Here is a 21799-nt window from a genome sequence, read left to right on the forward strand (position 1 = left end):
CTTTGCCCACTAAGGGCATCCCTACCCCTAATGTGTCCAAAGCCCACCTTGGTGCCTAAGTGCCAAAGCCCCTGAATGCTAGCTCAGCCCCTGCTAGAGTGACAGCCTCCCAGACAGCAGAAAGGCTTTTGTTCCAAGGAAATGACTGTCAAAGGGAGAAGAGGTATATCGTTTCTTTTTTTTTTTTTCTGTTTGAGACAAAGACGTCAATTTCTTTCCATCTGTCCCAAAAAGGGAAGAAAATTAAATTTGTTTTTACAAAGATGTCAGCACACTGCTTCAGTAGGGATTCAGGGGTGTGTGATAGAGACAGTGCTGGGGAGAGAGGGGAGAGAGGTGGGGAGGTGGGGAGATGAAGCATGGGGGAGGCACAGGGAACAGGCCAGACCCTGATACTGGGGGGAAGCAAAGACCTGGCAGTGGCTGAATAAAATGCCAAACAAACAAAGAGAAAAACTTCTATGCCTAGCTCTGGTGGACCTCGCCCTTCGCAGCTTGAAGGGGACAGCTCGAGCAGGTGGGGGACCTGGGGACGCACACTGATGCTGGCACTGCAGTTATAAAAATCTTCTTCCCCCGAGTTCCTTCAAAGTCAGGTCCCGGGGAGGGGATGTGGTTCCAGTTCACTGGACATGTTGGGTGCAGCCAGATGTTGGGAGGAGGGAGAGAGGATTTCCTGGAGGTTCTTATCAAGGCGCCAGAGACTGAGAGAAGGAAAATTCCACCCTGGTGCTTCAGATGCCCCCACCCAGTCCCAGGTGCCATCTACATTCACGGAGCTCTAACTAGTGTGGACATCTGTCCTCCAGCACCTGGGCCAGAGAAGCCAGGGCCGTGGGGATCCGCAAAGCATCTGCTCTCCAACTTGAGGACCTAACCTCAAAGCAGAAGCCCCCTCTCTCTGCCACCCCCACCAGCCCTTGGCACAGAGGCCAACCGGCAACTCTGGTTTTGGATCCGCAGGCCCTCCCTACTCCTTCCTGTTGGGACCCTACCCCATCTGAGGCTACCCTATCCTGGAGCCTCTGTCCTTGCTCCACTGTCTCATCCCAAGCCTCACAGGGACACAGTGCTGGAGACACTACTTCGATGCGGGGCATCTCTGTCCATTCCAGAGAAACGACTGTCAAGGAGAGAAAAGGTAGGGTGTTTCTATTTTCTCTTTGTTTATAAAGATGCCGAGTTGGACCTGGAGCTCGGCAAGCCCCGCCTCTTTCCGGAACTCGGGTTAGTACTCTACCGCAAATTGAGGCCCCATGCCCTGCACACAGGCCCTATCTCGTGGCCCAATCTGGAGCTGTAGACGCAGCCTCGCTGTCCTGTCCTTCGACTCACCCCCAGAAGGGGCCCCTCCCCATCACACAGAGGCCCAATCTTGAAGCTCAATTCCACCGTCCTCACCACTTTCCCTCCTTGGTCCTGGGCCCGGTCTCAGGCCAGACCCCAATTCCTGCAAGCCCAGCTGCAATTAGAACTCGTGGCTGTCTCGAGGTTGAGGCCCCGCCCCCCGCGCGGGGGCCCCGTTTAGCCGCCCAATCCTACAGCAGCAGGTCCCACTCCCCTAGGCTCGCTAGCTTCCCCAGCCCAACCCAAAGCCTTTGACCTTGAGCTCAGCCTAGAGGCACCGCCCCACCATCCTTCCCCCCACCCCGCCCCCACCCCGCCTTCCCCAGACCAGAGGTCCACCCCACTGCAGGGGCCCCATCTCCAGACAAGCGGCCCCCTTCCGCCCCACTCCGCGTCGTGGCCCCCGCCCCCATTAGAACTCGGCATGACCGCCGCCGGGTCACTCCGGAGGGCTGCGCGGCGGGCCGGCCCGGCGGGGTCAGGCGGCGGCACCACCGCCGGGACCGTCGGACAGGGTGCAGGCGGTGACCCGATCGCGGGCCGTAGCTTCGCGGGCGCGGCCGAAGCTGCCGGGTTCCGGGCGGCCGCAGGGCGTGCGGCAGAGCTGGCGGAAGCAGCGCTTGAAGTTCTCGTCAAGGAAGGCGTAGAGCACGGGGTTGAGGCTGCTGTTGGCGTAACCGAGCGCGATGCACAGGTGCAGCGCGGCCACCACGAGCGGGTCGCGGCGGTCGATGTCCACCAGCGTCCAGACGATGACGAAGATGTGGATGGGGGCCCAGCACACCACGAAGGCGCCCACCACCACCAGCACCATGCGCGTGATGCGCCGCAGACTGCGGTCCTTCTCCTTGGAGCCAGAGAGCAGGCGCACGCTGCGCAGGCGCAGCAGCATGAGGCCGTAGCAGACGGTGATGACGAGGATGGGCACAACGAAGGCGAAGAGGAACACGCAGATCTTGGTCACCGTGTCCCAGTACCAGCTGGGGCTGGGGAACTGGAGCATGCACACCACTGCCCCGTCTGGGCCGGGGAAACAAGGAAAGACAGTGGGTGAGGGGCTCGTGAGCCTAAGGACCTTGTCTCCCTGCTCACCCACCCTTCTCGGCTTAGTCAAGCCCCACTGCCTCCTCCTGGCCTTTTCTCAAGGTGATTCTTCTACCTGGAATGTCCTCCATCACTTCTGCACTTGGTGAACTCCTACTCATCCTTCAAGACCTCAGCAGGATTGGCCCTAACCTAGGAGGTCTGCTTTCTATATTCTCTCCCAGTCCCTTTATCAGCCTCTATGTACATGGGCAGCAGTGATATAATGATAATGATATAATTTAGCCCAAGCCCACTAAATGACGGTCATTATGATAACTGAAAATACCCCCACACATTTCCAAAGTAGCTCCAATGGGGAAAATATTGCTAGGATTGACTTAGAGAGCATGAGTTAAGAGCAGGACTCAGGCCCTGCTGTGTGATGTGGCCTTGGGCAAATTATTGAACCTCTATCAGAGCTCCCATAAAGTGGGACTAACAACAGTACCTAAACTCATAGGGTTGTTGTGAGGATTAAATGGGCCATGGCATGGAAAGCATTTAGCACAGTGGGGTTCAAGCGCTTGGTACACTCACAGGGCCGAGGAGCAGAAACGTGTGGGAGTCCGGGGGTCAGAACTAGGGCCAAGGAGGCAGATGTCAGCTTAATGTCAAGAACTGTCTGACTGCCACACTTGTCCAAAGATAAGAGGGGCACCTAGGATGGAATGAGCTCCCTGTTCCAGGAGTGTGGGCTTGGGCTGGATGAGCACCTCAGGGGATGTTATGGGATTCAGATACAGGGCTGAGGCTGACCCAGGGGACTTCCAGGACCTCTTGGGATTCTGGAATCTGAGGACCCACCCAGTGGACTTGGAGCCTGAGAGTTGTAAGAAAAGGGCTGGGATCCACAGACAGAGTGGGTCCACAGGACATCAGGCTGGCAGGACCCCCACCAATGACTGAACCCAAGGACTTCATTGTACAGATGGCAGAAGCAGGCCCAGAGAGGAACAGCACTTGTCCAAGGTCACACAGCAAGTGGCTTACAGAACTGAGTGCCAGTGACACACACTGGGGGAGTGTATGTGTGTGTGTAAAAGAGTGTGTGTGGGGGGGGTTGGGGATGAGGGGGCCCATCTGGCCTGGCCCCAGCAGGGCTGCAGTTAATGGCCTGTAGACTGAAGGCTGACAGTGAGGAACGGGGCCCAGCTGGTGAGTCAAGTCTAATCACACAGAGACTATATAAGGCACCAGGAGCTCTACCCTTGTGAGAGCAGAGGGTGGCCAAGAAACCTCCCACCAAGCCTGTTCCCTCTCCTACCACAACACAAACCTTCACCCCAGCAGCCAAAAGGAGCAACAGATATGGGGGCAGGAACCTTGGGTTCTAGGCCGATTCTACCAAATGTCTGGCTTTGTGACCCTAAGTAAACCACCTGACCTCTCTGATTCTGTTTTCTTTCGGTCCTGTGGAAGTAGGAGTCCCTGCCTTGTCTATCTCACAGGCTTAATCATTCTGATAGCTGCTACTTATTGGGCCTTGACAATGAGCCAGGCCTTGTCCTAAGTCTTTTACACATATAACCTCATTTAATCTTTTCAACACTCCATGATAGAGTGTGGCTCAGATAGGTTAGTGACCAGTGTCTTTGGCACCCTGCTAAACTACTTTTCCAACTTACATCAAGTAGGGATCATGTGACCAGCCATCACTAGGAAGTGATGTGCCCTGACATTTAAAAGTGGTTGTGCTTTCTCACCACTCCCATATTCATCTGCTGGCCAGATGCCAGCACACTGCTTCCAAAACCATCATTTGGAGCCTGGATCCCTGAATGACTGTGTGGAATAGAGCCCCTCCTCCGCTTACTCACATTGGATTGTGATTTGAGTGAGAAACTTCTACTGTGTTAAGCCTTGGAGCTTTGGAGATTGTTACAGCGGCCATCCTGACTGATACAGGCGGTTACTGTACTAATTACCATTTTACTCTGAGAAAATGCACCTGACATTCTGTGCAGGCCATTCTCTAGGCCTTGCTTTGGTCATCTGGGTCAACGGGGTGGAAGGGGATTTGGGACGGGATTGCAGATCTTGTGGCCCGCACTGCTCACTGGTCAGTGACACCCTCACCCCACCGGCTATCCATCCATCTCCCTAAAGGCCAGTCATCCACACATCTAGCCATCTGTAATCCCATTTATAAAGTTCCTTTGGCCAGCTACCCATATGACCACCGACCAGTCATTCATCCTCACAGCAGTCCACCATTCACGTTCCCATTGGTTGCCTATTCACAGTCCCACTGGCCAGCCATCCACACTTTCATTGATCGGCAATCCATACTTCCATTGGTGAGCCACTTACACCCACCCTGGTAAGTGGCCTGCAAACCCACGGAGGCCCGTGAGCTGCCTCCCGTGGTCAGTGACCTGTACCAAGGCTCCCTCCCTCACTCACCCCGGGGGCGGGTCGCGGCCATGACCATGATGGGCACCCCAACGACCGAGGCCAGGACCCAGATGCAGATGTTGATCAGCTTGGCCTTGGCAGGTGTGCGCAAGTCCAGGGCCTTGACAGGGTGGCAGACGGCAATATAGCGGTCGACACTCATCATGGTGAGCGTGAAGATGCTGGTGAACATGTTGTAGTAGTCAATGGAGAGCACAGCCTTGCAGAGCAGTTCCCCAAAGGGCCACGTCTCCATCAGGTACTTGGCACTCTGGAAGGGCAGTGTGCTGGTGGCCAGGGCGTCTGCCAAGGCCAGGTTGAAGATGTAGATGTTGGTGGCCGTCTTCATCTTAGTGTACCTTAAAAGGAAGTGCATTTGTAATCTTTCCACTTCACAGATTTCAGTTTCACATGAAACTCAGGGAGGGGAAATGACTTGCCAAAGATCACACAAAAGGTCAGGGGCAGAAGTGGGACTGGAACCCTGAACTAGCAGATTCAGCACCGCTCCTTTCCACTATAACAGATGCAAAAGGAGTTCTCTGGCAGGGGGTAGCTTTGGCAGGAGGTATTGGAGGAAAAACCCTTATCTTCCCAGGGGTTCTAAGCGATATGGTTAAAGATAAAGCTGGGCTTCAGAGGAAAACAGGTCTAGGTCCTAATTCTGCCTCTACTGTTTATTAGCTGAGTGACTCTAGACTAGTAACTTGAATTCTCTAAGCCTCAGTGTCCATAACTGTAAAAAAAAGGGTGATACTTTTACCAGCCTCATAGGGTTGTTATAAAATTTAATGAGATGATACAGCATTTAGCACTGAGCTCAAAGCATGGTAAGTGCTCAGTATGTGATAGCTGTTATTATTCCTCATATATAAGAGTGAAGCTGGGGGCTAGACCAGAGTGCCCTGACCCTCTGGCCTCTGCCACTGATCTGGCCTTTTGGGAATATGACTAGCCAGCTCCAAGGAAGCCAGGGCAAACTGGCTGGGGCCTTACACTGCCTGGATATTCTCCATGGTAGACCAGGGCTCCCAGTCTATGGTCCCATCCAGACCATCTTATCCCCGGGTAGCTGGACTCACCCAGCTGTGGGGAAGGGGGAGCAGGTGACAAGAGTCACACATCTGACCCAGGGCGTGAGCCCAAGTGTCCAAGCCAGATGTCTGCAACAAGCTGGGCACCCAGAGTTCTGCAACGTCCCTCCATGCTCTACGCTGCCGCCCAGCTGCCTGCACTACAGCTGACCCCTTGTCGGGCCAACATGTATAATCACAACGCCTCTGTACCAGGGCCTGGGCTGGGCACCGGATAGCCTGGAGGAGGCTAAATACACTGAAATAGACCATCCTCATGCAGTGTGATCATCACAGAAACACATGTATACTGAGGCAGGGGTAAGGATGCCTTTCATGCCCCTGGAATGATCTGAGAAACCCAGGGAAGGGTTGCATGAGCAACTCCTCAAATTTCAGAGCAGGAAGAGCCCTGAGAGATTGAGGGGAAGTGATTTTGCTACCGTGTGGTCCAAGGACTCCCAAAGGAATTACCGGAAGAGCCTGTGAGAAGTGCAAATTCTTGGACCCCACCCCAGACCTTCTCAATATTTTTTTTTGGAGGGGGGCCATGCGCGGCATGTGGGATCTTTGCTCCCCGACCAGGAATCGAACCCATGCCCCCTGCATTGGAAGCACAGAGTATTAACCACTGGACCACCAGGGAAGTCCCCTTCTCAATCTTAATCTCTGGAATTCAGGCCTGGGAATCTTTATCTTTAACAAGACACCACACACACACACACACACACAGACACACACACATATACACACACGATTCTCACGGAGTTTAGTTTGAGAAAAAATATGTAGCCTAAAGCCCACACGGGGGAGAGATGGGAAACTGACCCAAGGTCACAGAGCGACAGCGGCAGAACCAAGGTGAGAACTTGGACCTCCCGGCTCCCAGACAGTGCTCTCTCCACCCTCCACCAAGGGTGGAAGCACGCTGTGTGCCTCTACTCCTCCGGGCCGGAATCCCCCTGACACCATGCCGAGCCCGGGGCACCCAGGATAAGCACACCCAGTGTGTTCTGAATGACTGAACAAACTCATATCAGCTAAGGCTGTTCCTTCATGAAGTGACTGATTTTTTCTGGTTAAAAAAAAAATTGACTCCTTCACGGTCCTCCGGGGCCAGCATCTGTCCCACTCCCTCCCAACATAACTGTCTGCCCTGGGCTGGAGAAGCAGAAAGTTTTGCTCGGAGGCAGCAGAACTGCACGTCTCGGGAAGTCCGCCTTCAGTGGGTGCAGGAACAGCTGTGTGGGAGGCCGCCTCAATCCCGCAGCTGACTTGTCTAATTTCACTTCTTCTGCGCAGAACAATCAGAGGCTGTTCTTTGCCTGCTATTTTGATTTGGAAAGGATCCTTCAATTCCCAGAGGGGGCTGGGACGCTGGGAAGTGGGTGATGAAGCTGCTGTAGCTGGTCCGGGCAGGGCTGAGGCATAGCTGACTCTGGCAGGCGGGGCCCCAGCAGAGGGAGAGGGAGGCCTCCCGTCACAGGCCCCCCCACCACTCCCACAGCTCACCCGTCCTCTTCACCTCCTCAGACAAATCCTGCCACTCTCTGGCTCTCAGCCCCATAGGGGCCCCCCAGAGTTCCTCCACATTCCACAAACTGGCCCTGACCACCTCTTGGGTCCCAGCTCCCAGAACCTTTCCCCGATGGACGTGCCCCCCAGCCCCCATCCCGGCCTCTCTGCTGTTCCTTGGACACATCAAGCCCATCCCACCTCAGGGCCTCCAGACTGCTGCTCGCTCAGCCTGGAACCCTCATCCTCCAAATTTTGCCTGGCTTGTTCCTTCACTTAATTCAGGACTCTATTCAAATATCTCCTCCTCAGAGAAGCTGCCCTACCCTCTCTATCTTAAGTACCCTCTCTTCCCTCTCTTTACGCTGCTTCATTCTTTACAGCACGAACCACCACGCTGAAGGCAGGGCACTTTGCCCATCTCGTTCGCTGCTGTATCGTCAGGCCTGCTAATGGTACCTGGCCAATAGCAGGCTCTCAGTAGACATTTGTGGTACAGATGTCTTAGTCCAAGCCTCCTCAGTTCTCACGGGAACCATCACAGCAGGCTCCCTGCCCCACACTTCATCCTCCACATGAAAAGGTAGATTTTCGCAGGCACATTCGACTCTACCGCTTACAATCCTTCCATGGCTCCCCACTGCCATCTGGATAAAAACCAAACTCCTCACACTGGCATTCCATCTGGGTAGCCTCCTTTCCCACTGTGCCTGCCCATCACATCCAGCCACATCTGTGGTTCCCTCAGATGCTCGTTCATTCTAGCAAGCCCTCCCTCCTAAGAGACAGCCACTGTGATGGTTTGGCAGGAATCCTTCCAAACCGCATAGATGTGGCTCCTGCCAATGTAATACAATTACCTAGTGTTACAGTACTATAATGGAAACACTTGCCCCTCTGCCCTACCCCATCCTCACTTCTCTGTCCTGCTCACCAGAGGCAACCGCTTTTAATGTTTTAAACTATCTTTCTAGTGATTATCTCCAGAATTCTAAATAATATGCTTAAATGTCTATTTCTTGATGTACCTATTTTAGACAGTATCTGTTGAAGTTTGTATTCGGCCAAGCCAGGCTCTGCAGCAGTAACAGACAATCCCAAAATCTCAGTGGCTTAACACACAAAAAAGCTTTAGTTCTTACCCTTGCAGAATCCATTCAGTGTCTCCAGCACAACCATATTCCATGAGGCATTTCCAGCCTGCTTCAACCTTGTGGCTCTGCTATCTTAACCCAAGGCCTCCTTGGTCACCACAGAGGGAGAAGTGACAGCCACAGGGTCATCGAAGCTTCATTCTAGCTGCAAGACAGTACTTTCACCTGAAGCTGACTGACCAGAACTAGTCATATGGCCCCACCCAATTGCAAGGGGCTGAGAAGTAGTCTTTCATGTGCCCAGAAGGAGGGAGAACCAAATATTAGTGAACACTGCTAAGATCCTCCACAACTCTCTAAATATGGTAGATGAGGATTAACTCTCTTACACTACACAACTCCCTCTCTCCATCCTCCCAATATAGTTCTACCACAATTTAAAAATTTCTAGTTAAATTGATATTCAAGGTTTACTTTTTTTCAGGGTTTATACTTTTTTTTTCTTTTAAGCTTTTTTTTTTTAAATTTTTATTTTAGGCTGTGTTGGGTCTTCGTTGCTGTGTGCAGGCTTTCTCTAGTGTCGGCGAGTGGGGGCTGCTCTTCCTTGCGGTGCACAGGCTTCTCATTATGGTGGCTTCTCTTGTTGCGGAGCACGGGCTCTAGGCGTGTGGGCTTCAGTAGTTGTGGCTCACGGGCTCAGTAGTTGTGGCTCGCGGGCTCTAGAGTGCAGGCTCAGTAGTTGTGGCGCACAGGCTTAGTTGCTCTGCGGCATGTGGGATCTTCCCCGACCAGGGCTTGAACCCATGTCCCCTGCATTGACAGGTGTATTCTTAACCACTGAGCCACCAGGGAAGCCCCACAGGGTTTACATTCTTATGACTTTGTAGATACTGTCCACTGAGCCAAATGGTATAATATAGTTACATTTATTTTCTAGTACTGATTTTTGTTTTTCCTGGAGTTAATAATTGCTTCTTTTTTTCATTTGCTTAGTTCTGGGTACATATTGATAAATCTCTTCAAGCACTCCAGCAGATCCATAAAATGCTTTTTCCATGCAGTCACATAATCTATCAGTTCCTTTTGTTTTTCTAGTGAATCCACTTCCTGGAACTTCCCTCCTCCCCTTTCAATCTGGGACTGGTTGCTTTCTAGACAAGCTGCACACCTGTTTCCTGGGTTACAAGTCTTTTTATCTTGGTTTATGCCTTTATTTTAGTGGAGCATATCCTCTAGTCACTTCCTAAGAAAGGGCACATAGGAAGTAAAAATTTTACACCCTTGCATGTCTGAAAATGTCTTTCTTCTATCCTCACTTCTGATTTCATTCATTCTACATAAAAGAGTAGATTGGAAATCATTTTCCCTCAGAAAATTAAAGGCATGGCTCCCTCATCTTCTAGTTTCTAGTGTTGTCACCGAGGTATCTGAAACGATTCTGATTCCTGATGTTTTGTATGTAATCTGTCCTCCCCACCCCTGAAATTTTTAGGACCTTCTTTTTATTCCCAGTATTCTGACATTTGTGAAGATGTGCCTTAGGATGGTTCTTTTTCATTTTTATTAGGTCTTCTCAGTCTCAGGTTTATGCCCTTCAGTATACAATGTCCTCTCATCATTTCTTTGATCACTTCCTCCTCTCTGCTTTCTCTGGAATCCCTGGACAATCTGGTAGTTAGATATTGGGTCCCCTGGATTGATCATCTAATTTTCTTATCTTTTTTATTTTCCATCTTTTTGGTACACCTTCTGGGAGATTTCCTTTTCATTACCTCTCAACCTTTCTACTGATTTTTTTAAACTTTGTTTTGTCTCTCATGTTTTATTTTCCCAGTGTACTTTCTTCTCTTATTGTTCCTTTTTATATAGCATTTATAGCATCTTATTTCGTGGATATAATATCTTCTCTACTCTCTCTGAGGATACTAATAATTTTTGTTTTGTATTTTCTTCTGCTCTCTGCATTGTCTATCTGCTTCGAACATTTTTCTTTATTTGTCTGCTTTGGCTTCCCTCTTTTATCCTGGAGACTTCCTTCAAATATCCGGTGATATGTGACTAAAGGTTGGTCTTTGAGTGAAGCACTAATTAACTAATTGATAGCTCTTGGGGTGGGGGGCTATCAACTGGTGTGCTTCATTCTACGGGGATTGAATGAAGATCTGGCTTTTACAGTAGGAATATTTAAATATCAGTGTCTGTAGGTCTCTTCTTTGGGGCCTTCAGAAGAGAATCCTCCCATTTCCTGCCTGGGGAGCACACTTCTGGCTGTCAGGATTCTGGTAGCAGAGCTGGAGAAGGGGTCTGGGAAACCTCCATTTTTTCCTTTGGTACCTCACTCTGACCCTTTCTGTGTCTACTGGTCCCAAGTTCAGTTCCTCCAGGTTAACTTCTCCAAGGAAAAAACCCTGACCTCCTGCAGAGTGGAGGGGTGGCCACCTGGATATGCAGGGTACAAGGGATGGGGGACTAAGGGTCTCACTGCTCTCTCTATAGGTAATCAGTTCCCTGCCCCTGTTTTCAGCCCCACATCTCACCCCTTCTTAGCCTGTTCCTCCTCTCTGAATTGCTTTTCATCATCCAAATATGTGTTGCCATACCTTAAAGAACATAAACTGAGACACAAGAGATGAAGTGATTTTGCCCAAGGTCACATGGCCATTAAGTGGCAGAGCTGGTATTTAACTCAGGAAGTCTAGTGCCAACACCTGGTAATGACTTTGCTATTCTGCCCTTCCATGATTTTTACCTTCCTTCCTCCTCCACTTCCTTCGTCCCCCATATTTCAAAAAGTCAAGGAATGTGAGCTTATTATAAGCTGAGGTTTGTTCACTCATCCAACAGGTATTAATCGAGCAGCTGGTATGTGCCAGGCACTGAGTAACGGATATAGGAGTAAAGATGGCAGTCTGACTTCTTGAAATTTATGGTCTCAGGGAGGGGGCAGACACTGAACAAATTGCTGCACTTTTTAGGCAGGGGAGTGATGTGGTTTGATTTACGCGTGTTTCTCAAAAGATCATTCTGACTCTACTGTGTGGAGGCTAGTTGTAGGGCAGAGCAAGAATGGGTGAGAGAATGAATTTCCTAGGAAGATAAATTATTTATTTCCCCACATCTCAAAATCCTACTGTTGGTCTCTAATTCCTTTTTTCTTTTTCCTATTTCAAAAAGTTGTAGATATGACATTGGACCCTTATATTATACCATATTTAAAAATCAACTCAAAATGGATATAAGACCTAAATGTAAGAGCTAAAACAATAAAACTCTTAGAAGAAAACATAGAGGGAAAGTTTCATGACACTGGATTTGGCAGTGACTTCTGGAATATGATACCAAAAGCACAGGCAACAAAAGAAAAAATAGATAAACTGGACTACATCAAAAGTCAAAGCTCTTGGGGCTTCCCTGGTGGTGCAGTGGTTAAGAATCCACCTGCCAAGGCAGGGGACATGGGTTCGAGCCCTGGTCCAGGAAGATCCCACATGCCACAGAGCAACTAAGCCCGTGCGCCACAACTACTGAGCCCGCATGCCACAACTACTGAAGCCCATGCACCTAGAGCCCATGCTCCGCCACAAGAAAAGCCACCACAATGAGAAGCCTGTGCACCTCAACGAAGAGTAGCCCCCACTAACTGCAACCAGAGAAAAGCCACGTGCAGCAACAAAGACCCAACGCAGCCAAAAAATAAAATAAAATAAAATAATAAAATAAATAAATTTATTAAAATAAAAAAGTCAAAGTTCTTATGCATCAAAGGACACTATCAACAGAGTGAAAAGGCCATCCACAGAATGGGAGAAAATATTTGCAAATTACATATCTGATAAGGGGTTAATATCTAGAATATATAAAGAACTCCTACAACTCAACAATAAAAAAGCAAACAACTAGATTTGAAATATGGGTAAAGGATTGGAACAGACATTTCTCTAAAGATATTCAAATGACCAGTAAGCACATGAAAAGATACTCAACATCGGGCTTCCCTGGTGGCGCAGTGGTTAAGAATCCACCTGCCAATGCAGGGGACACGGGTTCAAGCCCTGGTCCGGGAAGTTCTCACATGCCACAGAGCAACGAAGCCCGTGCGGCACAACTACTGAGCCTGCGCTCTAGAGCCCGCAAGCCACAACTACGGAAGCCCGCGTGCCTAGAGCCCATGCTCCGCGACAAGAGAAGCCACCACAATGAGAAGCCCGCGCACTGCAACGGAGTAGCCCCCGCTCGCCAAAACTAGAGAAAGCCTGTGAGCAGCAACGAAGACCCACCACAGTCAAAAATAAATAAATAAAATTAATTAATTTTAAAAAATCATATTAAAAAACTATTTAAAAAAAGATACTCAACATCATTAATCATTAGAGAAATGCAAATCAAAACCACAATGAGATACCACTTAGGATGGCTACTATTAAAAAAAAAAACAAAAACAGAAAATAACAATTGTTGACGAGGATGTGAAGAAATTAGAACCCTTGTGCACTGTTGGGGGAATGTAAAATGGTGCAGCCGCTGTGAAAAATAGCATGGCAATTCCTCAAAAAATTGAAAATAGAATTGCTATGTGGTCCAGCAATTCCACTTCCAGGTATATATCCAAAAGAATTAAAAGTAGAGTCTTGAAGAGATATCTGTACACCCATGTTCAAAGTAGCATCATTCACAATAACCAAAAGGTACCCATTGACGAATGAACGGGTAAACAAAATGTGGTCTATACATGCAATGGAACATTATTCAGCCTTAAAAAGGAAGGAAATTCTGACACACGCTACAACATAGGTGGGCCTTAAGGACACTGGGCTAAGTGAAATAAGCCACCCACAAAAAGACAAAAACCTCTATGATTCCACTCACATGAGGTACTTAGTCAGTCATAGCAGCAGAAAGTAGAATGGTGGCTGCCAGGGGCTGGGGGAAAAGGGAAATGGGGAGTCATTATTTAATGGGTACAGAGCCTCAGTTTGAGAAGATGAAAAAGAATGTTCTGGAGATGGATGGTGGCGATGGCTGCACAGCAATGTGAATGTACTTAACGTCAGTGAACCGTACACTTAAAAACAGTTAAAACGGTAAAGTTTATGTTATGTGTATTGTACCGCTATCAAAAAAGAAGCTGTGGCTATAATCAAGTGCTCGCACTGTGTCTGCTTTCTAAGCTAGAGAGTTTGGTGAGGGAGTCCTTTAGCGCCATTTGGATCTTAGCTCAGCATACTTAGCTGTGTGATCTTGAATATATTACTTCACCTCTCTGAAGCTGTTTCCCTCATTGGTAATTTCAGTGTACTCATGCTTTTTAGGAGCCAACACATGTGAAAGTGTCTAGCTTACTAGCCAGCACACAAACAAGAATTAGCAACCCTTTTGCGTTTATTTCCCCTGATAATTTTTGCTTTTTTTTCTCATAGAATTCAATCCTCTATGGATTGGACCTAACCCTGGGGGTGAACTCTACTGCCTCTGCAATGCCTTGGGAAGCTCTTTGGTTTTCTTCTAGATCAAAATCCCCTTTAAGCTCATCTTGAATTCCATAGCTGCTGGGGAATTTGCTCCCAACCATCCTTTTCAGACCCCACGGAGGCTACCCTTATATGAAGCACCAAGTGGCCAACCATGTTGGTTTCAGAGCCCTAAATCCAGTCCGTCATCTGTCAAACAGGCCCCCCTGGCAGGAAAGAACACAACCACCTCTATGCATTTTCCTTCAATTTGATGGCGACTGGGCATGTTCTCTGACTGACGTACAACCTAGGCCACATTAAATCCACACACGCTGCTGGATCTCTGGAGAGCTGGGCTTCTCAACCGACAAGGAAGCTCCTAGTAAGAATTTCCTCCCCCAGGCAAAGCCAGGGCAGCGTGCTGACATCTTAATGCCTGGTGCCCAGAAGAAGGTTGAAATGGTCTCTCCTTTCTAACAGTCCCTGTTAGACCAGGGACTGGTCTAACAGCTTTGGGCGGGTCGTTTGTTTTCTTTAAGCAATATTCTCTGTCTTTTCTTTCATGTACCAGGCACTATGCCAAAAGCAGTGAATGCATGATTTCATTTCATCGTCACTGCAACCCTGAGTGTTAAGACCATGCATGGAACGTCCCCATTCTACAGAGGAGCTAAGTTAGACGGCTCATACAAAGACACGCGGCTAGGAAGTGACAATGGCAGCATTCAAACTCAGACTTGGTTTCCAGAGCCCACACTTATAACCACTCGAGTCTGTACGTCACTGTTCACTGTCTCCCCACCACCTGCCACCTGCGCTAGCTTATCACACGTTGGCCATGGGGAGGGGGCCAGTCTGGAGGCTGGGACCAAAGGGAGGGAACTGGTCCAGAGGTGGGCTGCCTCCAGAGCCTTTGCCTGTTTTCACACATTCCTCAACCCCGCGAGGGTTTGGAGAAAATCTGCTCACAGCCCAGGCAGGGTGGGGGAGAGACAGACTTATAAACAACAGAACAATGTCACAGGCACCGTGACAGGGCTCAGTGGGGCAAGGAGGAGAGGTCAATTCAGAACAAAACGTACACCTCTGGTCACAAGGGGGTGGCAACCAGTATTGTGGTACAACAACCACGTGCCAGGTCTTTCTCAGGCATGATTTTATGTACTTCTTACACCTGTGTTTTGTTTTTTTAATGGATAATAAACAGTTGTTGGACATTGACTCTTTGCCAGGCACTGGGAAAGCATTTTACATCATTTAATCTTCCTAGCACCCCTACAGGGTAGACAGTATTTATCATTCCCGATTTATAGAGAGCAGTAAAGGAACTTGTCCACGGTTGCAGTCAGAGGCTGAGCAGAGATTCAAACCCTGTGCTCTTCCCCGAGACCCTGGTGCCTTCCTCTGGACTTCAGTTTCAGCTTCTCCCCTGAGGACCCAAATTGTGCGCTCCTCATGTATTCTCTCCTTTTTTTTTTTTTTTTTTTTTTTTTTGCGGTACGCAGGCCTCTCACTGTTGTGGCCTCTCCCGTTGCGGAGCACAGGCTCTGGACGCGCAGGCTCAGCGGCCATGGCTCACGGGCTCAGCCGCTCCGCGGCACGTGGGATCTTCCCAGACCGGGGCACGAACCCGTGTCCCCTGCATCGGCAGGCGGACTCTCAACCACTGCGCCACCAGGGAAACCCACGTATTCTCTTTGACAAGGAAAACATAAGGTACCGAAGGCATGGCATTGTCTTGGTCACCACTATGTGCCTGGGACTTCCAGCAGCGCCCAGCTCAGAGCAGGCGCTCAAAACACATCTGTTAGGGAATTCCCTGGTGGTCCAGTGGTTAGGACTCGGCACTTTCACTGCTGGGGCCCAGGTTCAATCCTTGGTTGGGGAACTAAGATCCTACAGGCGCAGCCAAAAAACCAAAAAAACAGAAAACAAACAAAAAAAACCACATCTGTTGAGTGGATGAACATCGACATGTCTGTCCTCCACACTAGACTGGGACGTCCTGCAGGCAGGAACCGTGTCCCCTTCATGCTGTGCAGAGGGGACATAGTGGTTACTGGAGGACTCCCTGTGGGACAGAGAGTCAGGAGCCCTGATTCTTGGAAGTAACCAGCCACAGACCCAAGAGCTTTGGGACAAATTAGGACAGCTCTTCCTCCCGCCTCCCCCCTCTCTCCCTTCCTCCCCTCCTCCCTTCTATCCTTAACCTGGACCAACCCAGGTCCCCTGAAGGACACCTGGGCCTGACCCTGTCTGCCCTGAATCTGCAGTGACTCAGCTCTGCCACTGCAAAGGGAAATGTTGTCAGATCATTTACCCAAAGCAGCTAATTTGTTTTTAACTAAACTGAGGGGTATTTTTTTTTCCCTTAGGCACAAGAGCTCATGGGAGTCAAAGCCAGGGCAAGAGACCTAAAAACAATAACAGCAACAGCAACAAGCTAAGAGCACCAACCCTCTGTCTGACCGACCTTATGGCACCTTAGGAACCAAATCAAACAAAATGCTTGAGCCTAGATCAAAACTCATTTGGTCCCAAACAGCGTGGACTGCTGGAGCATTTAGAGTTAATTTTATTCCCCAATGCTTTGTGAGATCTCAGAAATAACATCTGCTCACTATAAAAGGTCCAAACAATACAGAATCACTTCATAAAGAAAATTTAAAAACCAACATCAATAGTACAGACTATCATTAACAGACAACAGGCAAACACACAGGCCCTGTTTTATATAAATGGGATCTGGTTCTAACATTATTAAATAACCTGTTTCTTTCTTCTCAAAAATATGTTGTGACCATCTTTCTATATCCGCAGATACAAATTAATATAATTTTTGGTGACCGGCTGTTATTCTAGTCTAGAGGTCAACAGGCTTTTTCTGTAAAGAGCCAGAGAGTAAATATTTTAGGCTTGGGAGGCCTAAATATTTGGTAGGCCTAGATGCATATTCTTCTGTTTCTTGCTTTTGTTCTTTTTTTTTTTTTACAAGCCTTTAAAAGTGTAAAAACCATCTTTAGCCCAAGGACCATACAAAAACAGACTACAGGCTAGAGCTAGTCTCACTTATAGACACTAAAGCTCCTGAATACAGTTACTTAATAAATCCCCCTTTAAAAGACATGTAGGTTGTCTCTGCCTTTTTGTTATTATAAATAATAGTGTGATAAACATCTTTGTGTACACGGATATCTGATGGTTTCCTTGGGGAAAATTCCTAGAATCTCAGAGATAGAAGGAAGCTTCACAGTGAGGGCATTCCCTCTGTGGCACTCCAGACAAATGGCTACGCAGCTTCTGCTTGAGTATATCCAGAGACGGAGAACTCACCACCTGTAGGCACAGTCCATCCTATTGTTGGGACCACTCACAGGATAACAAGTTCTTTGTTTTATTTGAGCTGAAAACTGCCTCCTTCTCACCTGGCACCATTTTTCCTGGTTCTGCTCACAGAATCACAGAATCTAAACCTAACCCTTCTCCCTTCCACGTCTTGGAAAATAAAGATATTAACAGTACACAGGGGCTTCCCTGGTGGCACAGTGGTTGAGAATCCGTCTGCCATTGCAGGGGACACGGGTTCGATCCCTGGTCCGGGAAGATCCCACATGCCACGGAGCAGCTAAGCCCGTGCGCCACAACTACCTAGCCTGTGCTCTAGAGCCCGTGAGCCACAACTACTGAGCCCGTGTGCCGCAACTACTGAAGCCCACGCTCCTAGAGCCCGTGCTCCACGAGAGAAGCCACCGCAATGAGAAGCCTGTACACTGCAACAAGACCCAATGCAGCCAAAAATAAATAAATAAAATAAATAAATTTATTTAAAAAAAAAAACTGTACACACTTCACCTAGCTATGATGAGAACTGAGTTAGTACAAGTGCTCAGTATGTGTTAGGGGTTCTGGCCAGTTGGTGAGCTGCCTTCTCAAGCCGTGTAGTCATTCCTTGGAGCCCTCATCTCGGTTGGTCCTCATGCATTCAAGAGTGTGATTATCTGAGTAAAGATGATACCACAGGACTTCCCTGGTGGCGAAGTGGTTAAGAATCCGCCTGCCAATGCAGGGGACACGGGTTCGAGCCCTGGTCCGGGAAGATCCCACATGCGGTGGAGCAACTAAGCCCGGGCTCCACAACTACTGAGTCCATGTGCCACAACTACTGAAGCCCGTGCGCCACAACTGCTGAAGCCCACGCGCCTAGAGCCTGTGCTCTGCAACAAGAGAAGCCACTGCAGTGAGAAGCCACACACCTTAACGAAGAGCAGCCCCCGCTCGCCACAACTAGATAAAGCCTGTGCACAACAACAAAAACCCAACGCAGCCAAAAATTAAATTAATAGATAAATAAATTTATAAAAAAAAAAAAAAAAAGATGATACCACCCTCTAGGTTAAGGGAGGGCCCAAGATGATGCATGTAAATCACATCACAGGCACTCAGGCCAGGCCTTGTCCCATCTCTCCAGGCAAGTAAGGAAGGCCAAATCCATTTTCTGTGGGATCTATAACCTCAAAGTCATTAATGTAGACACATGTCACAATAGGAAGCGTGGCCTCTGTGGACAAGTTTTCAGGTTTCCGCCCTGTGGCTGGCTGTATTCACCATACCCAGATGTGGCATGGGGGGTGGCAGGGAGGGTTCTTTTTTTTTTTCAGATGTGGTTTTTGTGTATTTATTACCTCACTGACATCACTGCTGGCGGAACACCAGCTTAAGCCACACCCCCTGTCACTCATGGTCCCCAGACTGGCCTCCCTAGCTCACAACTTTGTTCCTCTCCTACTTTTTTTTTTATTTGCACCAAGCAGCAAGCAGGATCTTAGTTCTCTGACCAGGGATCAAACTGGCACCCCCTGCAGTGGAAGCACAGAGTCTTAACCACTGGACCACCAGGGAAGTACCCCTCTCTTTTCTACTTCTAAGCTGTTCCAGAAATTCCCCCTCCCTGCACCTCCAGCAGATACTGTCACCACCAAGGCTTTAATAACTGTAGTGGGTTGAATGGTGGCCCCTAAAAGACAAGTCCACGTCCCAACCACCAGAACCTGTGAACGTGGTCTTATTTGGAAAAAGGATCTTTATATATGTAATTAAGTTAAGGATCTTGAGACCACCCTGGATTATATGGGTGGGCCCTAACTCTAATGACAAGTGTCTTTGTAAGAGACACACAGCACACAGGGAGAAGAGATGGCCATGTGAAGATGGAAGCAGAGATTAGAGATAAGAGCGATGCAGTCACAAGCCAAGGACTGCTGGCGCCACCAGAAGCTGAAGAGGAAAGGAAGGATTTGCCCCAAGGGCCTTCAGAGGGAGTGCAGCCCTGAATACACTATTTGGACTTCTGGCCTCCAGAACTGTAAGAGGGTAAAATTCTGTTGTCTTAAGCCATTAAGTTCGCGCTAATGTGTTACAGCAGCTCTAGGAAACTGACACAGTAAAAGCGCAGCCAAGGAGAAGCATGGACTTTGGCACCAGACACACCTAGATTTAAGCCCCAGCTCTACCTCTCACTGTATGACCTTGGGTGAATTCTAACTTCTCTGAGCCTCAGTATGCTCCTCTGTGAAGTGGGTATAAGCATCCTACTTCTGGAGGGTGTCGTGAGTGTGGAATGAACTCATGCCTATGATGTCCCTAGCACACTGCCTGGCACACTCATATCATAGTGGCTTCTCTTCTTGTCCAGATGAGGAAAATGAGCCCAGAATGACCTGTGATGAGCTGCCCTGAGGTCCCAGGCTCCTGACTCCTTTCCTGGCCCTTGGTAACCTACTACCATTGGGGTGGGACACAGAGTCCTGTGCTGGAACTTCAATACTAGAAGAGGCTCTGATCTAACACTGAGTTCAAACCTCCTCTCCCACTTTACAGATAGGGAAACTGAGGCCTGGAGAGGGAAAGACAATTGTGCAATGTTACACAGGGTATCGGTTTCCCTGACTTCTGAGAGCCCAAGGTCTTTCTACTTCTCCAAGCTGCCCTCCCAGGAGCTAAGTCTCAGATGAGGATTCAAGGTGGCTGAGGCCAAAAAGAAACAGGGGCTCCTATCCAAGGCTTCAGAATTCCTGACAAGGCCCTGGCCTACATTCTATGTCCCTGTGTCCAGTGATTAACCAATGTAGGGTGGGTCCATGGATGGAACTGTTCCCATTACTGTCATCATGTTTGCCACCATCTCCATCACAGCAGCTACACTGACTCAGTGCTTACACAGGCCTGATGTATTCTATTGGGTCCTACCATGACATTTACATAGATTATCTCATTCAATCACTCCAGCAACCTTATGAAATTGCTACTATTATCATCTTCATACAGAGGAGGAAAGTGAGCCTTGGAGAGCGTACTGGGTTGAACAGTTGCCCTCAAAATTCATGTCTACTTAGAACCTCAGAATGTGACCTTATTTGGAATTAGGGTCTTTGCGGATATAATTCATTAAGATGTGGTCATACTAGATTAGGGTGGGCCCTAAATCCAATATGATGCAGAGACACACACAGAGGGACATGGCCATGTGAAAACAGAGGCAAAAATTGGAGTGATACAGCTGCAAGCTCAAGGGATGCCAAGGATTGCCGGCAACCACCAGAAGCTTGGCGAGGAAGGATTCTTCCCCAGAGCCTTCAGAGGGAGCATGGCCCTGTTGATTTCTGACTTCTTCGGCCTCCTGAACTATAAAGAAAACATTTCTGTTGTTTTAAACCACCTAGTTTATGGTAATTTGTTATGACAGCCCTAGGAAACTGATACAGAGGGGTTAATCATCTTGCCAGCCATGGCCTAAAACACAAAAGCAATGTCTGTTAAAATTGCTCCACTCCACAGCTCTCTCAACATAACAACTTTTTTCATCAGGAATACAGATTGTTGGCACTGAAAGGAAAGATGGCTGATGAGAGTATTTACTGAGCATTTACTATGTGCCAGCTGCCCTGCTAAGGGCCATATGGGTGTTCACTATCCCACTGAATCTACACAACCATCACAGGAGGTAAGCATTACTCTCCCCATTTTACAGGTGAGCAACGTTGAGGCTCAGAGGGATGAAGTAACTTACCCAAAGTCCCGCAGCTGGGAGTGGCAGGGCCTAGGTTAGGCCTGGGTTGACTCCAGAACCCAGAGTCCTGACTTCTACCCCATCTTCTCCCTATCTGTCAAGTTCAAGCCCTTTGTTTTACAAATGAGGAAACCAAGGCAGAGCTACAGCAGTGATCCCAAAGGCTCTGCCCACGCTAGGGGATAAGCAGTTTAAATAAAACTGGGTCCAGCTGGGGCTCCCTCTATTTGTAGACAAAGAGTGGCTGCTCTTCTGGCTGGCAGAACAAGCAGGGCTGGGCAGCAAGCGCTGGGAGCTACAACCCTGCCCACCATTCCATGGGAGTGGCGAGAGGCCAGAAATGAATTAGCCATCTCAGTTTTGGCAAACCCTGAGGAAGGAAAGTGTTTAATTATAACGAGGCCCAGCGAGTGTGTCACCAAGAGAAGATTAAGGACTGGAACATGGCTATACAGAGCTCCTGAGCCGCACATGAGCGGGGAGGCCGACCAGGGCGCGCTCAGCAATAAACAGGGCAGACACCTTGTTCGGTTCAGTTCAAGAACCACAACATGCTCACGGGATGCAGGGAAGAGAAGTTCTTCTCCATCACCCCGGCTCTGCTTCCGGCATAAGGATGGCTGGACCAGGGCGTGGGGCAGCCAGACACAACGGAAGCCCTGGAAAAGCAGATTTCCTTAAGTGTGGCATGTCGGCCCATGGGTCTCTGGAAATAGGACATGTCCCTCCTACAAACGTGTACTGACATGCTGCATGAGTGTCAGACCCTAGGCT

At 48.9% G+C, this 21799-nt stretch overlaps 1 protein-coding gene across 1 annotated transcript in view; it reads right to left on the reverse strand.

The window, feature by feature from the left end:
* Positions 1-1808: 1808 nt before the first annotated feature.
* OPRD1 (opioid receptor delta 1) overlaps positions 1809-21799 on the reverse strand; it is a 36056-nt gene continuing 16065 nt past the window's right edge. The window contains exons 2-3 of the mRNA XM_029229318.1: positions 4837-5186; positions 1809-2367 (exon numbers count right to left, since the gene is read on the reverse strand). Of these exons, the coding sequence (XP_029085151.1) occupies positions 1826-2367; positions 4837-5186 (892 nt within the window). The 3' untranslated portion in view covers positions 1809-1825. The remainder of the gene's footprint in view (positions 2368-4836; positions 5187-21799) is intronic.

Source organism: Monodon monoceros, unplaced genomic scaffold, assembly GCF_005190385.1.
Source record: "Monodon monoceros isolate NGI ecotype Baffin Bay Population unplaced genomic scaffold, NGI_Narwhal_1 Super_Scaffold_18, whole genome shotgun sequence".
Classification (NCBI taxonomy): Eukaryota; Metazoa; Chordata; class Mammalia; order Artiodactyla; family Monodontidae; genus Monodon; species Monodon monoceros.